At 34.9% G+C, this 24,238-nt stretch overlaps 1 protein-coding gene across 1 annotated transcript; it reads left to right on the top strand.

Annotated features, from left to right (window-relative positions):
- The first annotated feature begins 19,114 nt into the window (after positions 1 to 19,114).
- On the top strand, positions 19,115 to 23,977 carry LOC131055115 (flavonol synthase/flavanone 3-hydroxylase-like). The gene is made up of 5 exons (XM_059211709.1): positions 19,115 to 19,157; positions 22,353 to 22,719; positions 23,214 to 23,352; positions 23,446 to 23,544; positions 23,726 to 23,977. Exons 1-5 carry the CDS (start codon positions 19,115 to 19,117, stop codon positions 23,975 to 23,977), a joined length of 900 nt encoding a protein of 299 aa, XP_059067692.1.
- The last annotated feature ends 261 nt before the right edge of the window (positions 23,978 to 24,238 follow it).

A 24,238-nucleotide genomic window follows, 5' to 3' on the forward strand; every position in this document is an offset into this window, starting at 1 on the left:
AAATTGTGAAACCAAATACACTGAAGACGCCCAAAAAATACCTTTAAAAAGGCATAAACGAATCGAAATAACATAAGACAAGGCAAGAGATCTTTCCAAAAACATTACTTAGCCAAAGGACCAAAATTTCACCGAGAACACACAAAAACAACCAATACAACTCATATAGCTTACACATACAATCCTAGAAGATAATAAACTCAAAAACAAGGCTCAAAAATACCATGGAATAGACAATACACAAAAGAAAAGGTGCAAACCATGCATTCACGACAATAGCCATCCACATATGCAAATTTCAAAACCCAAACTATACATAATGTTGAATAATATAGGTCTTTCACCAGATATTCATTGAATAAACTGTATCAAACTATGTAATAGGAAATACATTTCAATCACAAGCTCCCAAAATAATATGCAGACATGGAGCATACAGATATTAAACCAAAAATTAAATGCAGAGAAAAAGGGAGCTCCAACCTGCACCCTGTGTGATGGAAGCAAGTTGGAGGAGAGCCCACACACACTCCAACAAACTCTAGAAGCCAAAATCACAAAATCCAAAAGCCAAGAATGAAAATTGTATAGAAAGCCAAGAGAAAGTAACCCGACAACACTCACAGGCTCGAAAATAAAAAGCCATAAAACTCAAAACCCTAGCAAAAATTCCAGCCAATCACAATATTCCATTTTAGAATATATTTTAGTTGCCTGTCTTAGGTTATAATTTTATTTCCCATTTCAAATCCAACCAATAGGAATAAGTGGTAGTTGAGATTAATATAAAACAGATTGATAATATACAAGTGGGATATAATAATATTGTTATAAGCTAAGGTATTTATACACACAATGCAAATTAATAATCAACTTTATCAAATAAATATACCATAGGCTAGAAATATTTAATTAAATAATACAAAGGGGAATTTAATAAATAAATATGTCAAAGCTCCATAAACAATTAAATGATGAAATAAAATATCAAAAACTTGGATAAATAAATTAAGCTATCAATAATAAATAAACATAAATAAATAAACCACAAATATAAATTAAACAATAAATATTAAATAAATCACAAATCAACATTAAATAAATAAATATTAAATATCAAATAATTAAATACTCAAAAGGCTAATAATCCAATAAATTAAATTAAACATTAAATAATTAGATAATCAAATCACTATTAATCAAATAATTAAAATAAGAATTATTAACTATTTAATCTCGCATCGATAATCAAATTATTAGTCTCAACATTAATAATCACATCATCTCACACAAATAAATAAATCAATAAACATACTCACATCACCAAGAAGACCAAGCTTACTAACTAACATGGCGAACTATGCCAAGACACTAACGACTCACAGTGAACAACTTAGACCTAGAGTATGTGAGGGGAACTTGTGCCAACTCCAAACCACATGCCATTAAGATTTAAAGACACGCTCAAACCTATGGAGCTAGGTGGAGTTGGTGTCTAGTACCTGTAAATTCTGATAAACTTATAAGGCATTGAGAGGGAGGGTGAATCAGTGCAAGCAAAAATAATACAAATTTGATCACCAACTTAAACAACTTAAAACTTAACAAGAATAAGATAAATATCACCACATAAGCTAATGCCCAATAAAATAAATTCCACATAACACAAGAGATTTATACGTGGAAACCCAAAAGAGAAAAACCACAGTGAGAGTTAATACACACAAGATTCACTATCTTTAGAATAGAAATCTTGACCGGTTAAGGTCTTACAAATATGCCCTGTCAGGAGTAGACCCAGTTAGGAGTCACCTGGTTAAGGAATTTAAATGATGAGCCCTGTTAGGAGCTTTGATCTGTTAGGATCAACCTCGTAAGAGGATTTAAGAATCTGATATAGAGCTACCTTGTTAGGGGATTTAGAAGTTAAGGCTTGTTAGGACCTACCCGGTTAAGGGATTTTGCTGTTGTAACTGTTAGGATAACAATAGTTCAATTTATCTTCATATAACACCTCTGTGTCTGATAAGATCCGCTTCAGATCCTTAAAACTTCAACAACACATCAATACAGAGCTTCACTAATCACCGCACAATCGAAATCTCAATATTCGCCTTTGATTTCATCAACATACGCATGTCTATCTCATAACTCATCAAATTTTTTATAGACATCAACTTAGTCGGCTACAACCTTAGAATAATTTCCTAGGTTCAATGAATCTAGACAAACTAACATTGCATGTCAAACTTATGTTGGCCACCAACATAACAAACCAAAAATAAAACAAAACTTGTGTCGTTTTACCAATTTAAGTGACTTTATCACTACCGGTTAAGTGTTCATCAAAATGCTTGCTATGTACATCAAATCTTGCTTGTCCAGTTGAACCTGCCAATGCGGTCATGAACATAGCTCAAAATACCCATCTCCATCATTCCTTTAAAACTACATCATTCAACTCTTCATCAATCGCCTATACCGATTGCATGAATGTAACTCTGATCTTGTTTACTGGTTAAGAACCTATTTGCTGGTTCATTGGTAAACTGTCTTTAGTACTGGTTATACCTTACCAGTTGGCTTCGAAGACTTAGATGACTACAAAAACATTGTTGCCATCAATGATAACACAAGACTTAGTCATCAAACATGAATCTCAATCTCTTCATCACATTCACCAATCAATCATTTACCGGTTGCATATCACCAACAATGTTTACTGGTTCAGTCAAATGCCAACATTCTCCCCCTTTGGCATTGATGGCAATACTTAGGAAAGAAAAAATTTGTCAGCTAAGTGTGCAATACAAGAATTGACGTCATGACATATACCCCCCCTTAGCAATTGCATGCTAATATAAAAATTTGACTCTCTACTAATTCTCCCTTTACTTTTACATACAAAATTTGGAGTGACTCTTCAACTATTACTCCCCTTTGACAATAATGCCAAACAAAGAAGTAAAAACATGAAAGATAAATACATGTTACATCGAAATTGCATCAAAATTGCATAGCATATATAGATATAGGCTTTCAAAATGTTTTTACAATGCAATTTTAGAAAAAAAATCACTAAAATGAGATTTCAACTGTTTTAGATCATTATGCCAGGTCTCCAAAATAGTGTCGGTTATCTCCACATGTGTCTTTATCTGTCCAACAAACTCCTCCATGGCATCTATGGTACTCATCTCCGGTGTTGCAAGGATAGCTTCAGATTCTTGTTAAGCTCTCTATAAGATTTCCACCTTCGGTATCAACTGTGTTTGTAATTCTGGTAGTGATCTGATCCTCTTAACCTGTTCATTTTCATAAGCTTTTAGCTTATGCTGAAGTTCTACAACCAATTTTCCAAATTTGATATCAGAGTCATTAAGGGGCTTGAATGACTGACTAAGAAATTTAAGTTCTTGCACAACTTCCTCCTTCTTCAAATTATCACAAAACAATGAAAATTTAGAAATAGTTGAGAGTATTTTACCTCCGGTCTCAAGTCCTCCTTTCAAATAGTTCTTATTGACAGTAAGAGAAACTTTCCCTTTATCAATTTGAGTCATTAAGTGCTCTGTTTTCTTCTTCTTGTAATCTTTCTCAGCACTGATATAAGTTGCATCTTCAAATGATCTCATTTGCTCTCTGACATCAGAAACAAGTTGTCCAAGCTTATCAATAGGAGTAACAAAATTATTTGTATCAGTCTTCGGTAGGAGACGACAAAATCTCAACAACATTTCTTATTATTTCTGCCTCCTGCTGCTGATCTTTCATCCTCTTCTTCTTGGCCCGGAATTGCATGGCAGTTGCAATCTCCATCAACTCAATTGATCTCAAATTGTCCATGTCTAGTGGTCCTTTGATAATTATAACGTCATCATCATCATCATCATCTACAATTTTCTTTTTAGAATCAAGTGACAAAGGTGTCACTTTAGGTTCAATCTTCTTTGACTTCTTCTCCTTTGTTTCCTCTTTATCTTCAATTTTCTCCTCTTCCTTTTCCTTTTATTTTTCTTGTCTTTTTCTCTACAAGCTTATCTTCTATCACTTCCTCTTTCTTTTCACTCTCCTTATCCTTTTCAGTGTCCTATACCGGTGGGGGTTGTGTATCAACAATTTTAGTTACTACTGGTGGCTCCCCATCCTTCTTTTCTTCATCTTTCTTTTCTTCCTATCCATGTTCCTATTCATATTGCTCAGAAATTTGAACATCAACATCCTGTACATCTACATTGTCAGTAGCATCAGCATCATCATGATTACTGGTATCATCATCATCGGGGATAATCACATATTCAGTTTGTGTGTTCACTAGTTGATCTCCCATCACTATTTCATCAAGATTAAAATTAGTTATCTTGACTCCTTCAAGAAGATATTTAGCCTCAAACCTTTCAGGTTCATCTTCCCTAACTTCTTCCTCTTCATTCGGAATCGGACCCAATACCTTCTTCAAAATTTGTTCAGTCTCCTCATGGACTGATTGGGTCTCACCAATTAACATTCTTGTCAACATTTTCTTTGACCTAAAAGATGACTTTGTCTTAGAAAGAATTTCATCTATCTCCTCCTTAGTAGCTTCAGGTTGCAAGTTTTTCAGAATAAATTCAATGTATTCTCTATCTTGTTTCATGGCTGCCTATCATCTTGCATCAATCTTATTATATAAAGAATTGGGAATGTGCCCTTGTAATTCAATTAGGCCTTTTCTATATTTATTCATCATGTAAATAACTGCATCCTCAATCTACCTTTGTTCATCTTCACTAAACGTATCATAGAGTTTCTTCACACCAGTCAATAAACCATACTCTTTAATGTTTATTATTAAATTTTTAAGAGGTGTGAGCTTGGTTATCGGTTTCTTTGAAGATTTCACAGTTGAAGTACCAACACCCTTAGACCTTTTTTTGCTAGCCCTTAGGGCTTTCTTTTCTCCTTCAGACTTAGTCTCTTCTTCATCAGCATCTACCGGTTTCTGTGCTTGTTGCTTTCTCCTTTTACCAGTCTTAACCGGTACAGTAGGTGGTTCAACAATCTTACCTTTTCTTCGGAAGTAAATCTTTGATGGTTTCTCCTTCTTTGTTGCTACTGGTTTCTCCTTCTTAATAGTTGCTGGTTTTTATTTCTCTACAACTTTCTCCTTTCCAGCTCTTGTCTTTACACTGGTGGGGGTACCGGTTGGTGCACTTGAAGGGATTTCTCCTTGTAAGTGCCAAAACGTTCTGCTATTGTATCTACCGGTTGGGCAAGCAAATGATCAACATATGCAGTAAGAAGATCCTTGTCCACTTCATATCCCATGGGCATAACCCATGTAGTTCGGGGTACAACTGCCTCCATCATGCAAGTATTTGTATCAACCATAAAGAAAATTGTGTTTTCATACAGGTTGACAACCTCTATCGGTATGCTTTCCCTTGCATGCATTTTCTTTTGAAAATCTTTAAAATATCCCCTTGCAATCTTGTCAAAACCATTACCAAGCATTCTTATGCTATTCTTCATTTGTATCAATGTTGGAGTGCCATCTATCCATCGAATATCACCAATACCAGGGAACCATTTTTGAAAATAAAAGAATAGACCAAGAATTAGTTGTCCAAATTTAAACCTTAACCTCTTATCCTTCTTGATGGATTCTAGGTTTAGCATTAGTTGACTTCTCAATGCCTCCGAAAATTCATAATCAACATCCTCTTTTATCATCCGGTGGGCAGTGTGGATAGCAGCAACAGGGATGTTGTTCATCCTTCTAGAGTAATAGATCCAATAACCAATAACCATTGAGGGATATTTCACTGCCGGATCATTGATATTATTCACCGTCATTTCTCTTCCATCCCATTTATCTTGTTAAATTTTCTACATCATTCTTAGGAATTGATCTGATTACATGAGCCTCACCGGTGGCACAAAATCTAGTGACTACGTGAATAGCTTCCTTAAAAAATTTATGTGGTCGGTCGAGCCACATAAACTGGTCATGAATTCTACTAAGCACATATCTCACAAGTTCATCATCAAAATCATTAATGAAATTCGGGGCATGGTGAAACCCTTTCTCGGTAACCCTTTTAAACTGTTCCTTTATCTCTCTATTCTTATCACACAATGCTTTATACTGATAAAAAATAAGAGCAATACCAAGATCATCTAGTTTTCAATGATAAAACAATCTAACATATTCAACATGTAAGACACCATAAGGAACTTTAGATAGGGATCCGACGGGATCAATTGCCTCGGACTTAAACGAGTGCCTCTTAAATTTAGGATGGGGTCTATCAGTAACATCAACTAGATGTGGCGTATCCATCTTCAATGATTCAGAAAGATAAGCAGATATCAAGATTTATGGATAAATACCTTTTACCACTTCTGCATTGGGGTTCCAAACACCAACAAAGCTTTCTCACCGATTCTCGGTCGTAAATCACACTAGATCACTTCAAATCTTTGTCAAACAAGTTAGATACTGCAAACACAATTCTTCTCTTCTCTATTCTCTCTTCGAGTGCCCACAAGAATGCAATGTAACAAATAACATTCAAAAAGTTCCTTTTATTTGCCTATTATCTACCACATTAAATGCCATTATCGATAAAACCCTAAAATATCTTCCAACATATTACCGGTTCTTATAACACATCAAACCTACCGGTTTGATCATAAAATCACTTCACAATATCATAATACAACAAAGTATGTAAATTTAACATACTTTATGGTCCTTTAGGGGGTTCTGAAATAGATCTAACATTAAGCTCCCCCTAAGCTTTTTAACAACTTAGTTTGCTGGTGAAGGGTTCTCCACACTAGGTGAAGAAATAGGATCCTCAGATGGTTTGTCTTAGATTTTCTCATCATCCTTCTTTTTTTAGATTTTGTTCATTTCAGCTTTGGTCTCCTCCACATCAACTTTCATATTCCCTTTCCGGTCAGCAAATTGATTTACCGGTTTGTTCACCTTTTCTCTACAAAACTTTGTAATATGTCTTAGTTTATGACAATGATAAAAAGCCATAGCGGATGCTCTCCAAGGTCTAGCATTGCCTCTACCAGTCCTTCTTCTGCAGTTCATAGCTACATGGCCTTAGTTATGATAGATTGTGCAAACCACATTCATCCTCTTTTCCATCTCATATGGACTAGACCAGTTAGCATAGGGTCTCTACAGTTATAACTTCTCCGGTCATTAAGGGTTCTTTTCCAACCACCACCAGACCTCTGACTCATGTGAGGTGTTGGAATATTTTCTCCATATGTGTACTCAACAGCTCTATGTCCATGCATGTTGCAAGTATAACAATAGCCATTAAAGGTTCTAGGCTTATACCCTTGATATGCATTAGGTCTATAACCATTGGTAACATCATATCTGCTTCTACAAACATTAGTAGTATGTCTTGGTTTATGACAGTTGAAACAAATAGGCTTATAGGATTTCTTACTGGTGGATTTGTAATAATTAGGCATAGGTTTACCTTTATGCGTGGTGTCCTTAGTACTAGAAGGCTCACCTTTCTCAAATGTATTGTAACCTAATCCAGTTGTATCACTGCTCATCCTTTGAGATTGGATCTATTCATCAAGCATGGTAGAACTTTTGTTAAACTTTGCAAGCTTCTCATTAGCATCAACAAGTTCTTGTGTAAGGTCTTCATTCCTTTTCATAAGAGTCTCTTTTAGAGACATTTTCATATCTAGTTCTGCCTTTATTTCTTCTTTTTCTTCTTTTTCCTCATGCCAGTGTGCATATAGAGTGCCATTTTCCTGATTTATCTTAAAGATCTCATGTTCTTTATCTTTGATCTCGTCTTCTGTTGCCCTCCTTGCTTCAAGTTCCTGACTCATCCAGAAGGTTAGGGCTTCTAGCTCTCTCCTCAAGTTAGCCTTCTCATCATTTAGTTTCTCCACCTCATCAACCAATCCACCTATGTTTTCTTCATCAGAAGAACTTCTCTAAGAAACCTCCAACAGTTGTTCGGTTAGCTCTCTTCTCTTAACAAGTGAAGCTTTATAGTTGCCTCTCAATGTTTCTAAGGCTTCCTCAGTTTTTGGAAGTTTATTAGACATCTCTCTATAACTCATATCCCCCATGTCTTCCTTAGAAATCCTTCTCAAGCAGTTAAGCCTCAAATAAGTTTCACTCTAATACCAATTGATAAACTTATAAGGCACTGAGAGGGGGGGTGAATCGGTACAAGCAAAAACAATATGAATCTGATCACCAACTTAAATCACTTAAAACTCAACAAGCATAAGAGGAATATCACCACATAATCTAATGCCCAATAAAAAAAATTCCACATAACATAAGATATTTATACATGGAAACCCAAAAGGGAAAAACCACCGTGGGAGTTAATACCCACAAGATTCACTATCTGCAGAATAGAAATCTTGACCGGTTAAGGTCTTACAAATATACCCTATTAGCAGTAGACCCAATTAGGAGTCACCCGGTTAAGATATTTAAATGATGAGCCATGTTAGGAGCTTTGACCTGTTAGGATCAACCTCGCAAGCGGATTTAAGACTCTAACATAGAGCTACCTTGTTAGGGGATTTACAAGTTAAAGCATGTCAGGACCTACCTGGTTAAGGGATTTTGCTGTTGTAACTATTAGGATAACAACAATCCAAATGATCTTCATATAACACCTCTGTGTTTGATAAGATCCACTTCAGATCTTCAAAACTTCAACAACACATCAATATAGAGCTTCACTAATCACCACACGATAAAATCTCAATATTCGCCTTCGATCTCATCAACATACGCATGTCTATCTCATAACTCATCACATTTTTTATAGACATCAACTTAGTTGGCTATAACCTTGGAACAATTTCCTAGGTTCAATTAATCTAGACAAACTAACATTGCACGCCAAACTTATGTCAGCCGCCGACATAACAAACCAAAAATAAAACAAAACATGTGTCATTTTATCGATTTATGTGACTTTATCATTACTGGTTAAGTGTTCATCAAAATTCCTTCTCTGTAAATTAAATATTGCTTGTCCAATTGAATCTACCAATGCAGTCATGAATATAGCTCCAAATACCTATCTCCATCATTGCTTTATAACCACATCATTCAACTCTTCATCAATCGCCTGTACCGGTTGCATGAATGCAACTCTGATCCTATTTACCAGTTAAGAACCTATTTGTCGGTTCACTAGTAAACTGTCTTCTGTACCGGTTATACCTTACCAGTTGGCTTCCAAGACTTAGATGACTACAAAAATATTGTTGCCATCAATGACAACACAAGACTTAGTCATCAAACATGAATCTCAATCTCTTCATCACATTCACCAATCAATCATTTACATGTTGCATATCACCAACATTCTGTTAGGTAACTCAGATAATTGGTGGATAGCTGAGAGGGGGGGGGGGGGGTGAATCAGTTGTTGACAGATTATAAAACTTTAAGCTTTAAAACCTTATTATCAGAATACATAAACCAAATACCGGAATAGCAGATGTAATAGTTAAGCACAAATATAAGCCACATAACATTTACCCACCATCCACAAAAGATAACACCAAGATTTGTATGTGGAAAACCTAGTAAAAGGAAAAACCACGATGGGAAGCCTACCCATAGTCAGATAATACTTCTATAGTAAGTATGTGATTACAAAAGAGGAGCCTACACATGCAGGAAGGCCAACACCCTAGAGCATACTGCTTATCACAAAAGGAGCCTCACTAACTACAAAATAAATCCAGACTACAATCTGGAAAGAAGAGTGAACTGCAAGAATAGCATATCATATGCCTGAGTATAGTTCCGGTTAAGCTCAGTACTAGAGGTCTTAAACCTCTTTCACCAACCCAATTAGATCACCTATGATTGACCAAAACCTCTGCATATTATTACAACCTTATTCGCAAATAGATAATCGCATAACCCCTAAAACCATAGACCCATGATCTACAAAGAGATCTTACATCATATTTATACCAACCCGGGACCTAAACAATTAGGTCGACCTCCTAAAAGATAATACAATAAATTCATAACATAAACCTGCAATCCAATGATCAACCAAGTCAACCTAAGACCAAAACAACATAATCTAATCAATAAAACCAATTGGTAACACATCGAGATCATCCATCAACACGTTACATAAATCGTTCCATAACCTAGAAGAATAAGATAGCATTAGGTCTGGTCCTAAATGCAACTTCATCAATCAATAGGAACACAAACAAGATAGCCAACAACATCCCGAAAGCCATCTAGAAGCTGCAGCAACACCACTTATCATGTGCATCAAAAGATCTTCAACAAAGCTTTATCGGTAAAACCCTTACCGGTGACCAAATGACTTACAAAAACAAATGATAGCTCCTGAGTCATCAAATCCCAAACCAACTGATCGTGATACAAATCTGAATAGCATGAATGATAGATCCAAATCGATTCCACAAACCAAAGCATACCAGATCAATATCATAATCCAACTGCTCTACCAGAACCTACCGAAAATAGGTAAACAACCAAAATAGTTGGTGTTGCCATCAATGACAAAACATCAATGCAACACATAATCAATTCCTCCAATTTGCCAACAATCTCCCCCTTTGGCATTGATGGCAACAATAGATGTGAAAAACATCCAAGTGCCAAGAAATCCCAAACAAGTCTCCCCCAAAGGAAGACAACCAACAATCTCCTATAAAGTGATATTACAATGAAGTTAACAAACTCCCCATGTGAATGATATCCCTGTTAAGTTCTAATTTCTCCCCTTTGATTGATATTTTGTTAAGCTCTATTTTTCACATATATCTCTCCCCCTTTGACATCAATGCCAAAAATCTGACATAAACATCAAAGAAAAATCATAAATCCATTGAACCACCCAACTAACTACTCCCCCTAAGTGGTAGCACAACCACATCAATCCAAAGTGAATAGTAGCTCTGTAAATGCATATCGGACTGATGCCAATCAACATCACTCAGGTCTCTACTGGAGGGGCAAAAAATCCCAATCTATCTTTGAAGTACTCAAATGATTCCTTAGGCAAGGGTTTAGTGAAGATATCTGCAATCTGCTCTTTAATGTTCACATAAACCATTTTGACTTCATTTTCTTCCACCTTCTCCTTCAAAAAGTTATACTTGATATATATGTGCTTTGCCTTAGAATGAAATACTAGATTCTTTGATATGTCAATAACAGTAGAGTTATCACAGTGAATAACTACCAGTTCATTACAATCCACCCTTATATCCTTCACCATTTTCTTCATCCATATAACTTATGTACAATCAGTAGTAGCAACAACATACTCAGCTTCACTAGTAGATAAAGAGGTACATGATTGCTTCTTGTTGATCCATGAAACAAGTTTCTTTCCAAGAAAGAAAGCTCCACCAGATGTTCTCTTCCGGTCATCAACATCTCTAGCCCAATCTACATATGTATATGCACATAGTGTAAAATCATCATCTTTAGGATACCACAAACCATATTTAGTTGTTCCTTGCAAATACCTGAAAAATCCTTTTCACCGCACTCTCATGATTCTCTCTAGGATCACTCTGATATCTTGATACAATACAAACTACATTCATTATATCTGGTCTAGTCTGAGTTAGATATAACAAGCCTCCAATCATAGACTTGTACCTTGTAGGATTTACCGGTGTTGATGCATCTTTCTTTGTCAATTTCTCACTTGTAACCATAGAATTTTTCATACCAAATTTCTTCAACAACTCACTAGCACACTTAGTTTGACAAATGAAAATACCTTTATCAGTCTGAGTAATATGCAAACCTAAGAAAGATTTCATCTCCCCAATCATAGACATCTCAAATTCATTCTTCATATTATCAGAGAATTCCATACATAACTTATCCTCACCTCCAAAAATGATATCATCATCAAAGAATTCAACATTCAATATGTTATCATCAGTGATCTTATAATATAAATTATTTTCAGCATTACCTTTAGTGAAACCAAGTTTCAAAAGATATTTATCCAATCTTGTATACCAAGCTCTAGGGGCTTGTTTCAATCCATATAAAGCTTTTCTTAACCTGCAAACCATGTTTTTGTCATTTGAAAGTGAAAATCCATCAGGGTGCTTAATATAAACTTCCTCTTCAAGATCTCCATTCAGAAATGAACACTTAACATCCATTTGATAAACCTTGTAGTTCTTATGGGCAGCATAATCAAGAAATAATCTCACAGCTTCAATCCTAGCTACCAGAGAAAACGTCTCATCATAATCAATTACTTCATTTTGAGAATATCCTTTACAAACCAATCTAGCCTTTTTCCTCACAACTTGTCCATCTTCATTCAATTTGTTCCTAAAAGCCCATTCAGTTCCAATAACATTCTTATTTTTAGGCTAGGGAACTAAATTCCATGTATTATTCTTTTCCATCTGATCTAATTCCACTTCCATATCTTTCATCCAACATTCATCTTTACATGCTTCAATTACTGATGCCGGTTCAATTTGAGAAATTAAACGTACCCATCAACTGCCAACCTTATTCTTGTCATCAGTCCTTTATTCTTGTCTCCAATGATCCGATCTTTTGAATGATTTAACCTAACACAGGAGTCTTCTATTTTTTTGTTCCTTTGCTCTGATACCAATTGTTAGATGGCTGCAAATGAACTTGATGAACTTGAACTATTAGATGCCATATGATCTTCCTCAAGTGGTTAAGATTTTGTAGAGAGGACTAGGCTCTGATACCAATTGTTAAACAACTCAGATAACTAGTGGACAACCGAGACAGGGGGTGAATCGGTTGTCGACAGAATATAGAACTTTAAGCATTGAAACCTTATTACCGGAATACATAAACCAAATACTGGAATAGTAAATATAATAGTTAAGCAAAAATATAAGCCACAAAATATTTACCAACCATACACAAAAAATAACACCAAGATTTGTACATGGAAAACCCGGTAAAGAGAAAATCCACGGTGGGAAGCCTACCCACAGTCAGATAATACTTCTATAGTAAGTATGTGATTACAAAAGAGGGGCCTGCACATGCAGGAAGACCAACAGCCTAGAGTGTATTGCTCATCACAAAAGGAGCCTCACTAACTACAAAATAAATCCAGACTACAATCCGGAAAGAAGAGTGAACTGCAAGAATAGCATCTCCTATGCCTGAGTACAGTTCCGGTTAAGCTTAGTACCAGAGGTCTTAAACCTCTTTCACCAACCCAATTCGATCACCTATGATTGAACAAAACCTCTACATATTCATTATAACCTTATTCGCACACATATAATTTCATAACCCCTAAAATCATAGACCCATGATCTACAAATAGATCTTACATCACATTTATACCAACCCAGGACCTAAACAATTAGGTCAACCTCTTAAAAGATAATACAATAAATTCAGAACATAAACCCACAATCCAATGATCAATCAAGTTGGCCTAAGACTGAAACAATATAATCCAAACAATAAATCCAACCGGTAACACATCGGGATCATCCACCAGCACGTTACATAAACCGGTCCATGACCTAGCAGAATAAGATAGTATTAGGTTTGATCCTAAATACAACACCATCGATCAACAAGAACATGAACAAGATATCCAACAACATCCCGAAAGCCATCTAGAAGCCGCAACACCACTTATCGTGTGCATCAAAAGATCTTCAACAAAGCTCTATCAGTAAAACCCTTACTGATGACCAAAAGGCTTACAAGAACAAATGATAGCTCCTAAGTCATCAAATCCTGAACCAACTGATTGTGATACGCATTTGAATAGCATGAATGACAGATCCAACCCAATTCCACAAACCAAAGCATACCAAATCAATATCATAATCCAACCGCTCTACCGGAACCTACCAGATATCGATAAACAACCAAAACAGTCAGTGTTGCCATCAAAGACAAAACATCAATGCAACACATAATCAGTTCCTCCAATTTTCCAACACTGTCTTTATCGGTTTAGTCAAATACCAACAAATTCCTACATCTACAAAGCAATGATACGACATATACATATATATAATAACAGGCAAGTGATAAAGAATCACAACGACACATCCCGCTCGTAATGAGTGATGTGATATTATCCCTATCACGGAGATAGTCATACAACATCAAACACACCATAAGATCAACTCATCATAGGTAACCATGAAATAGGGTCAGTACATCTAAAACATCATCAAGTGCATGATCACTATAATCCATCAATATAGTAAGGCATGTAAAATCCATCAAGCATATAAATACATATAAGATCCATCAACACCTATACTCATCAAATCACATGATCAATAATGATAGTACCATCATCCACATAAACTATCAAAATAGAATATATCCACATAAGTCATCACAGTATCATATGTCCAAGTAATGTCTAGCATCATAATGAGTATCTGAAATATAAATAGAGTCACGTTCGCAATCTAAAACATCATAAAATAACATCTACAGTATGAATAGAGTCATAAGAAATCATCAAAGTATCATCAATATGTCTATATAAGTCTTATTGACACATAGGTCAAAAGGTAAATTGAGGAGGGACACTACAATTTGTCTACTTGAGAGACAAGTTAGGGGTATCCACCCCTCCTGTTGAGAACTAGATGCATTAAGTTGCATCAATCTGGTGGATTTCAGAACCTTATCCTTTTATCCAGTTTGGTGTGCAGGTGTTGCTACTCTACTTGAGTAGTCTGTGTTTTGGAGAGAGTTTTTTTTTCTATTTTGAGATCTTTGGCATTGTTGTCAAAGGGGGAGAGATATCATGTGAAAAACTGCTTTATATGTCCTGATCTTAAGGGGAGTTTGCTGGTGATATCTTCTTTCTTTGCATTGATTGTTTTCACATTCATATGTTGCCATCAATGCCAAAGGGGGAGATTGTTGGATATTGTTGGTCATTGTTGTTGCTAGGATATGTTGTTGTCGTTGATGTCAACATATTTCTATGATTTTCTCTGGTGATTGCATTTTGGGAAGAACTTAGGATCTGGTTTGTAGTGTTGTTTTGTTGATCAATGTTTTGAAGAGTTTGGTATTTCCTCTGGTATATTCCGGTGTGATCAGATCTTGTGCTGAGACTTTAGGATATTTCTTGGAATGATCTTGTGTATCTTCATTTCAGTTGGATCGTAATTTGGTGCTCTGCAAGTTATCTTTCTTCGTGACAGTTGTTGATTGGTGTTGTTCTTGAGCTTTCAGATGTTGACTTATGAAGATTTGATAAGTGGTGTTAGTACAACTGTCCCTGATGATTCTAACATGCTTGCTAGTGTTTCCTAGTCACGTCCTAGTTGTTTTGGTGTTCTGTATTGATCGTTGTGTGAGTTTTTGGTGGTTTCTATCAAGCAGTGATGATTTTCGTGTTATGCAGTTTTTCTAGTGGTGTGGCGTGTCGCGGTTGATCTTGGCATGATTTTCGGTGGAGTTGAGCATTTGGGAATTTGATTTAGGTCCATGTTATGCTATGTAAATCATTATATTGGTCCGGTGGCCGATATTTGTATCGTGTGTTGTAATTTTGTAATTGAGGGTTGAGGGTTTAGCCGACCTTGTTGTCAAGGTTGATGACTTGTATATATATAGGAGATATATTCATGTAATTTATGTGTCGATGTTATGTCTGCATTATCAGAGAGAGGATTATATGTGAACAAGTGATTTATCCTTTGGTGTTAAGTTTGAAGTGAGATTGGTGTTGTAGGGTAGACATATGTGCTTAACCGAAACTGTGATTAGGCATTTGGACATGTTATTCTTTCAGTTCATTTCTTTCGGATTGTAGTTCGAATCTTATTGTAAGTCAGTGAGACTTCCCTGAGGGTTGTAGCCTTCCAGGCTATTATATTTGAGCAGTGAGCTCTAGGCAGTGTGCATGAATGCATGTACATTCCCCGTTATAATATTTACACATACTAATACAAAGTATCATCTTCCTGTGGGTAGGATCCCACCGTGGTTTTTCCCTTAACTGAGTTTTCCATGTCAAAAATCTTGGTGTTGTGTGTTGTGTTGTTAATTTGCTTATCTGTTTTATCACTACAATTTATCATATCTATGTTTTGTGATTAAGTTTGGTATTCTGGTGAAGACTGATTCACGCCTCACCCCCACCCTCTTGCCCCCCCTCCCGTCTCAGTCTTCCTTCTTGGTTGTTGCTAACAATAACTATATTGTAACATATGAAGAAATAATGTCTCAACTTTGGTATTTTGGAGCATTAATTTTTTTACTTTAGTAAACAAGTTAATATAATCATACAATTTTTTAATTTTTTTTTACTATTTATGTAAACATACTAAAACTAGCACCTACACCAAAAGGAGGTGCAATGGTTTTTCTTTTTATCTCTGACTTGGTATGCTCTAATTTACCTGTATTTATTTATTTATTCTTTTTTGACTTCTTGTTCTTTTGATCCACGTGCTCCCTTTCTCTCACTCCTCCCATCTCTTTTTATTTACACTATGTCTACAACTTTACATTATTTATTATTCCTTTGGCTCTCTTCATGGAACATAAAGTGTGATCCGAAATGTTGATGCAAACATAATGTACACAATTGAATCTAGAAACAATTATATCTTATAGACAAATAAAGTGATAGAGAGAAGTAATAGAGGTATAAAGAGATGGAGGGGGCAAAATAGAGATAGAGACAAAGGGGGCAAGAGTGAGAGAGATAGACCTGATAGAAACAAGAAATAGAGAGAAGTATAGAAAGATGAAGATAGATAGAGAGGGAAAAATATGGAGAGAGATGCATAGAGATAGATATAGGGAGGGACATATAGGAAATGTATGTGTAAAAGAGAGAGAGGGAGAGAGAATGAGAAAATTATTAAATTAATTCTTAAGAAAATAATTGCAAAAAAAATAAACAATCAAAATAAATTTCAAACATAAATATAAATTTAAAAATAAAATATAATAAAATAATACAAAAAATCTAAATATTTCAAAATCCAATTTAATTTACCGAGCACAAAAAAAAATCCAATTTAATTTAATTTGATTAATAAATAAATAATTCAAATTAAATCTAAATCAACAATTAAAATAAAATAAGCTAAATACAAATAAAAATATATCTAAATATTTATATTAATAAAAGTAACTAAAAATATTAATAAATAATAAACTTATTAAATTTAAATAAAATAAATAATTTTTTTAAATCAATAATAGAATAAATTAAATTATATTAAAACAAAGAAAAATAAGACTCCAGCATAAATAAGACTCAAAACATAGTATGCATTAATTATTCAAACCTGCTAGTGATGTTAATCAATAAGACTCAAAACTTACTAGTCCAAGCTCCAAAATAATATTTTATTGAACCAACTTGAAGTCTTACATTGTAAATTTTAATTGAATGCATTCAAAGTTCAATTTTATTACTTCATACTTTTAAATAGATATTTCATTATTTCTAGCCTATATTTTCGTTTTCTTTATATAGAACTATACTAGAAATTGCACTTAGGTGGGCAATGGGTACGCCAAATAGAAGAAGAGTGGGAAAAACAATTTATTTAGAGAAAATAGGAGAAGAGCGACATAATCTAAATGATAAATGTAAAGAAAATGCACATTCAAGCAAGTCCTTAGTGAGAGTAGTTGATTTCAAACTTTAAAGAACAATGGGAAATATAACAATTGACAAAGTGGCATAGTGTGACATAAATTTGTCATATATTTTGAACAAGTTTAATAATTTAGCATATAGAGATCATTCATTGACCACCAACATCAATTATTTGGAGTGAAATATAGGAATACAATGAACTTTTCTAATGTTTGATAATACATGCTTGGTAAGAGATTTATAAGATTAAATACATGTGGTATTGATTGAATACTAGGAATAGTATAAGTATTGAGAAAAGAGAGGATGGAACAAACCTAGAGGTTTTTGTAGTTATGGTTGACAGGTTGAAGAGTTTGTATTTGATAATGTTGTCAAGCGTGCCTCTTCTTCCTTTTGGAGAGCAAAATATGAGCTTTGTTGCATTCATGAATATCTTTGGAATCTGAAGGTAGGATGTATACGAATATTTGCAAGTTCTCGAACCCTTGAAATAGCTATGAATGTCAACTCTTGTCAATCAATATTGTCAATGTCGATTGTCGCTCTTTGAAGTGTGATCCCTTGTGATTTGTGTATTGTTAAGGCCCATGCCATTTTTAGTGGTATTTGACATCGGAGACCATGACTTATTGTTGTTACAGGGACATTTTTTGGGTTGTCTTGATCCCAAGTTGGACCTATATAATTTTTGAATTGAACAACAACAAATAAGGGAAGTTGAGGTGGTTTTTCACCACCATTGTATACAATTGCTTTGACTTGTCCAAGTGCACCATTTACGAGACATGTTTCCACCCACAAATTTGTACATAACATAACTTATTGGCCAATACATAGGAAGATCTTTGATTGAAGTTGTTCTTCATTTGGATTTGAGGATGTGAATCCCCTAAGTTGTTCTGCAGTACACAGGGCAATAGGCTTTGCTAAAGACAATAACATGCATTGTTATCTCGGTGCCTTTTCTTTTGTGGATGGTTGATATAGGGGAGATGGATAAAACTATTCCAATGACATCTACAAGGGAGTGAATAGGAAATGATTGTAGCAATCTATGCTCTTAATGTGGAAGCTATGCTTGGGTATGGTAGAGTCTATGCATGTGGAAGGAGTTACTGTTGATGAGGTGTGGAGGATTATTTCAAGAGGGTTTGTGGAGCTACTATATTTTGTGTTGGCCACTTTAATCCATCCATTTGAGATCACATATAGACTCTCAGATTAAATAGCATGGTAGAAACTATCAACAAGTTCATTAAAACAAGTTACATGTATTTCAAAGCCTAACTTGTCTACAAAATCAAAGCCAAATACTTTCCCATCACGTTTAGCATTTTTAAATTCGTGAATTGGGGTTTTTGCCAATGCTCGACCCTCAATGGACCATTGTTTATGGTATGGGGTTAGTGTTTTAATGGCAAGTGTTTCGAAAGGGGCCATGTTTGGTATGAAATGTTTCGTAGATGGAGAAGATTCCAATGGGTCTTTGGAGCTACTTGATGGAAGGTAGGGCGAAACTTGGAGGAAAGGAGTTGGAGTTCCAATGATTGTTGCTTTGTTAAAGAGTATATCCAAGCTATCTATTAGGATAGCCCTACAATAAAATGAATTATATAACTCAATAAGGAGATGTGCTAAATGAAAACTAATTCTCAAATACACCAATATGAAATGATACATGAAGTAATTTTTATAAAAATGACATTTAGAAAATATATATTTTGTGAGATTTTAGAGTACTTTGGAAAAACAAGTTCTAAAATACAACAATGTGAATCACTAAATGGTTTGAAAAGTATGAAAGCAACATTTATAAAATATCTATTTTATAAAATTTGAGAGTGTTCAAAGGTCAAATAATCACATTATATCTATTTTGTCTAAAGGAATTAATAACCTATAAGATTAGAATACATAATACTCAAATGAAATGTAGTCAACTCGAAATTTATAAATTTACATCGTTGTGTTACTTTCGTAGGAGCTAGTGTCTGACATCTAGTGGAATTAGATGCTAATGCAATTCAAACTTTATTGAGGTATGGAAATCTTGTGTAAAAAAATCTTCCACCTTGTCCTACATATCCAGTGCTTGTGAATGAATTTCTAGGGAAGGACCAAAGAAAGAAAGGAACCTATGTGGAGTGGATGTGAGTGATAAAAATGATTGTTGGTATTGTGTTGTGTTAGCGACTTAAGAGTTCAGCCAGTGGTGACATAGCTCTCAAAGCATGCAGTTATTTTACACACCTCTATATTATATACGTCTTTGAATACCATGTGCAACACCGCTTTAGACTTGTACAACTATAGTGGATGGAATGATATTTTTTTTATTTTTTTTATTGTACCAAGTCTTAGAATGTTTACCAATAAACCATGAAATGAGAAAGATCATACATGATATTTCAAAGCAGACATTAGCGTGGTATAACAACCATACAAAAGTTAAGTATCACAGATAGAGAGAACTATTTCCTATGGTTGTCTAGTGGAAATGTCAATCACTAATCTCAAGTTTAAAATGAGGGTTTTATGCACATCTTTGTGTTATGTCCTTTATAGCCATGCTTTAGTTTGTACATCTATGGTAGAGGAACACAAGTTTTTGGTTTTCTATACTCTATCAAGTTACAATAGGTTTACCTGACTATCTATAATGAAAGCCAAGCCTTTGTATCAGGCTTGAATTTTGAAACTTCAGACGAGATTAGAAAAGCTAGAACCAAGAGGAAAAGGACTAAGGGTTTAGATTTAAATACAGACAATTATGAAACATCACCCATAGCCTCTTTTACACATGTAATCTAAAAACACATTCAACAATGAAATTGCTTGCTCAGTCAGAAGTACTAAGAAAGAAAGAAAAGGTTAAGCTCTGGTTTGGGAATTGCTTCTACTTGATTTTATTGTAAAAGAAAACAACAAAACAACCTCTTCTAGATGATTTCACTGTAAAACAAAACAACAAAAAACCATTACATAATTAATTGCTTACCTGTTATGAGAATATAGTGCACAATTGTCAAAGCTTTCAACTGATGCAAATATCTTTCTCCAATCTACTTTGTAAAAGATGTATTTATACTAGCAATTGCACCTTGGTGTGAAATGGGTATGCCGAGGAGGTGTGGAAAGTAAAATAGAAGAATATGGTCTATTTTTGTATGCATTTGTGTTGTACATGAGGTCAATAGGTAAGCCATTTAGTAAATGATGTTGTTTGTGCAACAAAAGTCTCAATGGAGAATTTATATCTTCAAATCAACTATGCATCCACTTACATGGATCCAAACATGATTGAAACAAAACCTTTGAATCGGGGAGATAATTAGGCTCCATTACCAATATGGTCCTATTATATTTGTAATGGGGAGAGAGGGAGAGGAGGAAAGAGAGGGATAAATAGAGGGGGTAAGAGTGAGAGAGTTAGAGAAGGGTAAGGAGATAGAGCTAGAGGATAGAGATAGAAAGGAAGATAGAGGTGGATCTAGAGAAGGAGAGGGAGGGATAAAGAGAAAGAGAGAATGAAAGAGGGATGAAAGAGAGAGAGAGAGAGAGGAAGAAGAAGAAGGGGGGGAGGGAGAGATAAGTAGAGAGGAAGGGAGAGAAGAAGAGGGGAAGAGAAGGAGAGATAGCTCAATATATAAAGAAAGAGAGGGAGATAATTAAGCATCATAGAGATAGAGAGAGAGAGAGAGAGAGAGAGAGAGAGAGAGAGAGAGAGAGAGAGAGAGAATCATACCGGGTAAAGAGATTCTACACAATGATCAATCATCAAAGATTCAATTGAGATTTTTGTTTATGGCCGACAATATAATATTGGTGAAAACATAGCCATAAAAAAAAGTTTGGAGATATTGAGACCGTTGGATCAAAGTCTATCCACCTATCATATCAGTCGTACGTAGGAAGGTGTACTAGTTCTATGGTTTTTTCTTTTTTAAAAAAAGTGGTGAAGTTATGAACCAAAGTGTTGAAGGGGAGGAAACAATGCAACACAATTGATGGGAGGGCAATTAAATTTTACGATTGAAAAATGGTTATATGGTTAGGAGAAAATATTTAATAATTTTTTTATATTGGAGGATTTTATATCATTTCAAATATGAGAGCACGAGTCTATGCTAATATCTCTTTGATTTTGAGTCAAAAATTGAGGGGTTTCCATTTTGTCAAAGTTACAAGCTTATCTTGATATCTCTTCGACTGAGAGTTAATTACTCAAAGGGGTTAGTGTTTTAGGGCTTAGGATTTAGGGAGTCTCCATTATGTCGAATTCACCTGGGGCATAATCTAATTCCCATTTCTTATATCACACCTTTGAGGATTCGAGGCTTGATGGATGACATAATCAAGGAACATACCATCACCCTCACCAATTGTGCTCAACTAATTGAACTACATTTCTTTTGTAAGACTCAATAACTTTATCAAAGAAAAAAAATACCAACTTGTTGAGTGCATTTTAATAGTTAAGATAGTATTTGAAGATTAAAATGTTTTTTTTTCTTAAAATAGAAAGTACCAATTTTAAGTTGGTATTGAGGATTGCTAGAGTTTAAATTTGATGAATGTATGACTATATATATGCATTTTTATCATAAATAGAATCAAAATTTTAGAAATGTTATCTTATGAAAAATGAGATTTTAGAGAGATTGTAGCTTTCTTTTATAAGATATATATATATATACAAAGTGGTCTCGTTCTTTAAGTTTATTGTTTTGCATTTGCATGGCTTAAATGTGCAGCCTCTGAGCAAAAGTAGTGTAGATGAAATTTCAAGCGCTGCAGAAAAGTGGGGTTTTTTTCAGATTGTTAATCATGGAATTCCTGAGTCTCTTATTGCTCGAGTACAAGCTGTGGGGAAGGCCTTCTTTGAGCTTCCTATTGAAGAAAAGGAATTGTATAAAAGGGAAGGAGGGAACAATGCTGGGTATGGCAGCAATGTAGGAATTTCAGCTGATGCGAAATTAGACTGGAGGGATACCTATTATAATAATATTGTGTGGCCTGTTTCGCAGAGAGTCATGAGCAAGTGGCCCAAACAACCTTCTGATTTCACGTTGATTACTACTCTCTTCTTCATATGCATATCTACGTACAGGATTAATGATATCCAGTTTTTATATTCCTTAATATAGTTTGTTTGTTGTATTTCGGTTGTGTTTGAAGTTTTTTGTCAACGTTTAGGATCACGTTCTATGATCTATTGTTACAATAATAGAGAGTTAGAGTATTTGATTCTGTTGGAGTTTTTGCATCAATATTTCGGATCACATTCCATGAGCCATCGTGAGGATAAATAATAATAGAGAGTTAGAGGAGAAGTACTGATAATAGAGAGCTAGAAGATTTGATTGTGTTAGAATTTTTGTACTAATGTTTGTATCACACTCTATGATCTGTCGTTAAGATAAACTAGAGAGTTAGGTGAGAAGTAACGATGAATCAGAAAGTGTGATTTAAAATATTGACGTAAAAACTTCAACACAATCGAAATCAGAAATAACAAACAAACTACAAGATTATTCTGATTCGCCTTGGGTTGTTTTGCAGGGAAGTGATGGATGAATACAGCAAAAAGATTTGCAAATTGTGGGAAGTTCTGATGCAGGCACTATGTGGCGGCCTTGGATTGGCTAATGAAAATGCTCTTGATGAGGCCTTGGGTGGAGAGAGGAAGGAGATTCATTTTACCATAAACTAATACGCGCCCTACCCTCAGCCAGAACAAGTGGTTGGCTTCTCAGCTCACTCTGATGCGGACGCCCTCACAATTTTCCTTCAGGACCAAACCCCAGGCCTACAAGTTCTCAAGGGTGATGAATGGATTAATGTTCCCTGCATCCCAGGTGCTCTCGTGATCAATATTGGTGATCAAATTGAGGTCAACGTTCTCATCTTATCTCTAGACATAGATATTTCCACACACCATCTTAATGATTAAGAATTTTAGGTTTAGTTTAATGTCTCCATATACCATCTTAATGAATAAGAATTTTGCATTTAACTTTTGTTCTCTTAGTTTAACGTCTCCTTAACAGTGTGCTGTTATTTTTGCAAAGCAGATATTGAGCAATGGAAAATACAAAAGCATTGAACATAGGAGTTTTGTTCAGAAAAACCACGTGAGGATGTCATGGCCCATGTTTTGTACTCCATCTCAAAATGTAATCATCTCACCTCTCAAAGAATTGATAGATGAAGAGAATCCTCCATTGTATGCAGCATCGTCCTTCCAAGAGTATCTGGAGCAGTTTTTCACCAAAGGATTGATTGGCAAGGAGCATCTCACCGATTTCAAAAATTCATCTGCATAGGAATTGATTTAAGGTCTTTTTTTAATCCAAGGGACGAGTGTTATCTCTTTCCTTCTTTCTCTAGCTCTTAAATAAGAAGATTCAAGAAAATTATTTCTTGTATCCAATGGACGAGTGTTATCTCTTTCCTTCTTTCTCTAGCTCTTAAATAAGAAGATTCAAGAAAATTATTTCTTAGAGGTTGTAGGATGGCATAGACCAAAGAATAGGGGTGCATCTATGATATAGTTTTAGGTTTTAGGTGTGATAATGTTGTAAGGG

This window comes from Cryptomeria japonica, chromosome 9 (genome assembly GCF_030272615.1).
Source record: "Cryptomeria japonica chromosome 9, Sugi_1.0, whole genome shotgun sequence".
Taxonomy (NCBI): Eukaryota; Viridiplantae; Streptophyta; class Pinopsida; order Cupressales; family Cupressaceae; genus Cryptomeria; species Cryptomeria japonica.

Bases quoted from the DNA above. Each gene is read 5' to 3' on its own strand.
- LOC131055115 (XM_059211709.1), top strand. From the start codon at position 19,115: ATGGAGAAGATTCCAATGGGTCTTTGGAGCTACTTGATGGAAG. The intron at 19,158-22,352 runs GTAGGGCGAAAC...ATATATACAAAG, and splicing joins TTGGAGCTACTTGATGGAAG to TGGTCTCGTTCTTTAAGTTT. The intron at 23,545-23,725 runs GTCAACGTTCTC...TTTGCAAAGCAG, and splicing joins ATATTGGTGATCAAATTGAG to ATATTGAGCAATGGAAAATA.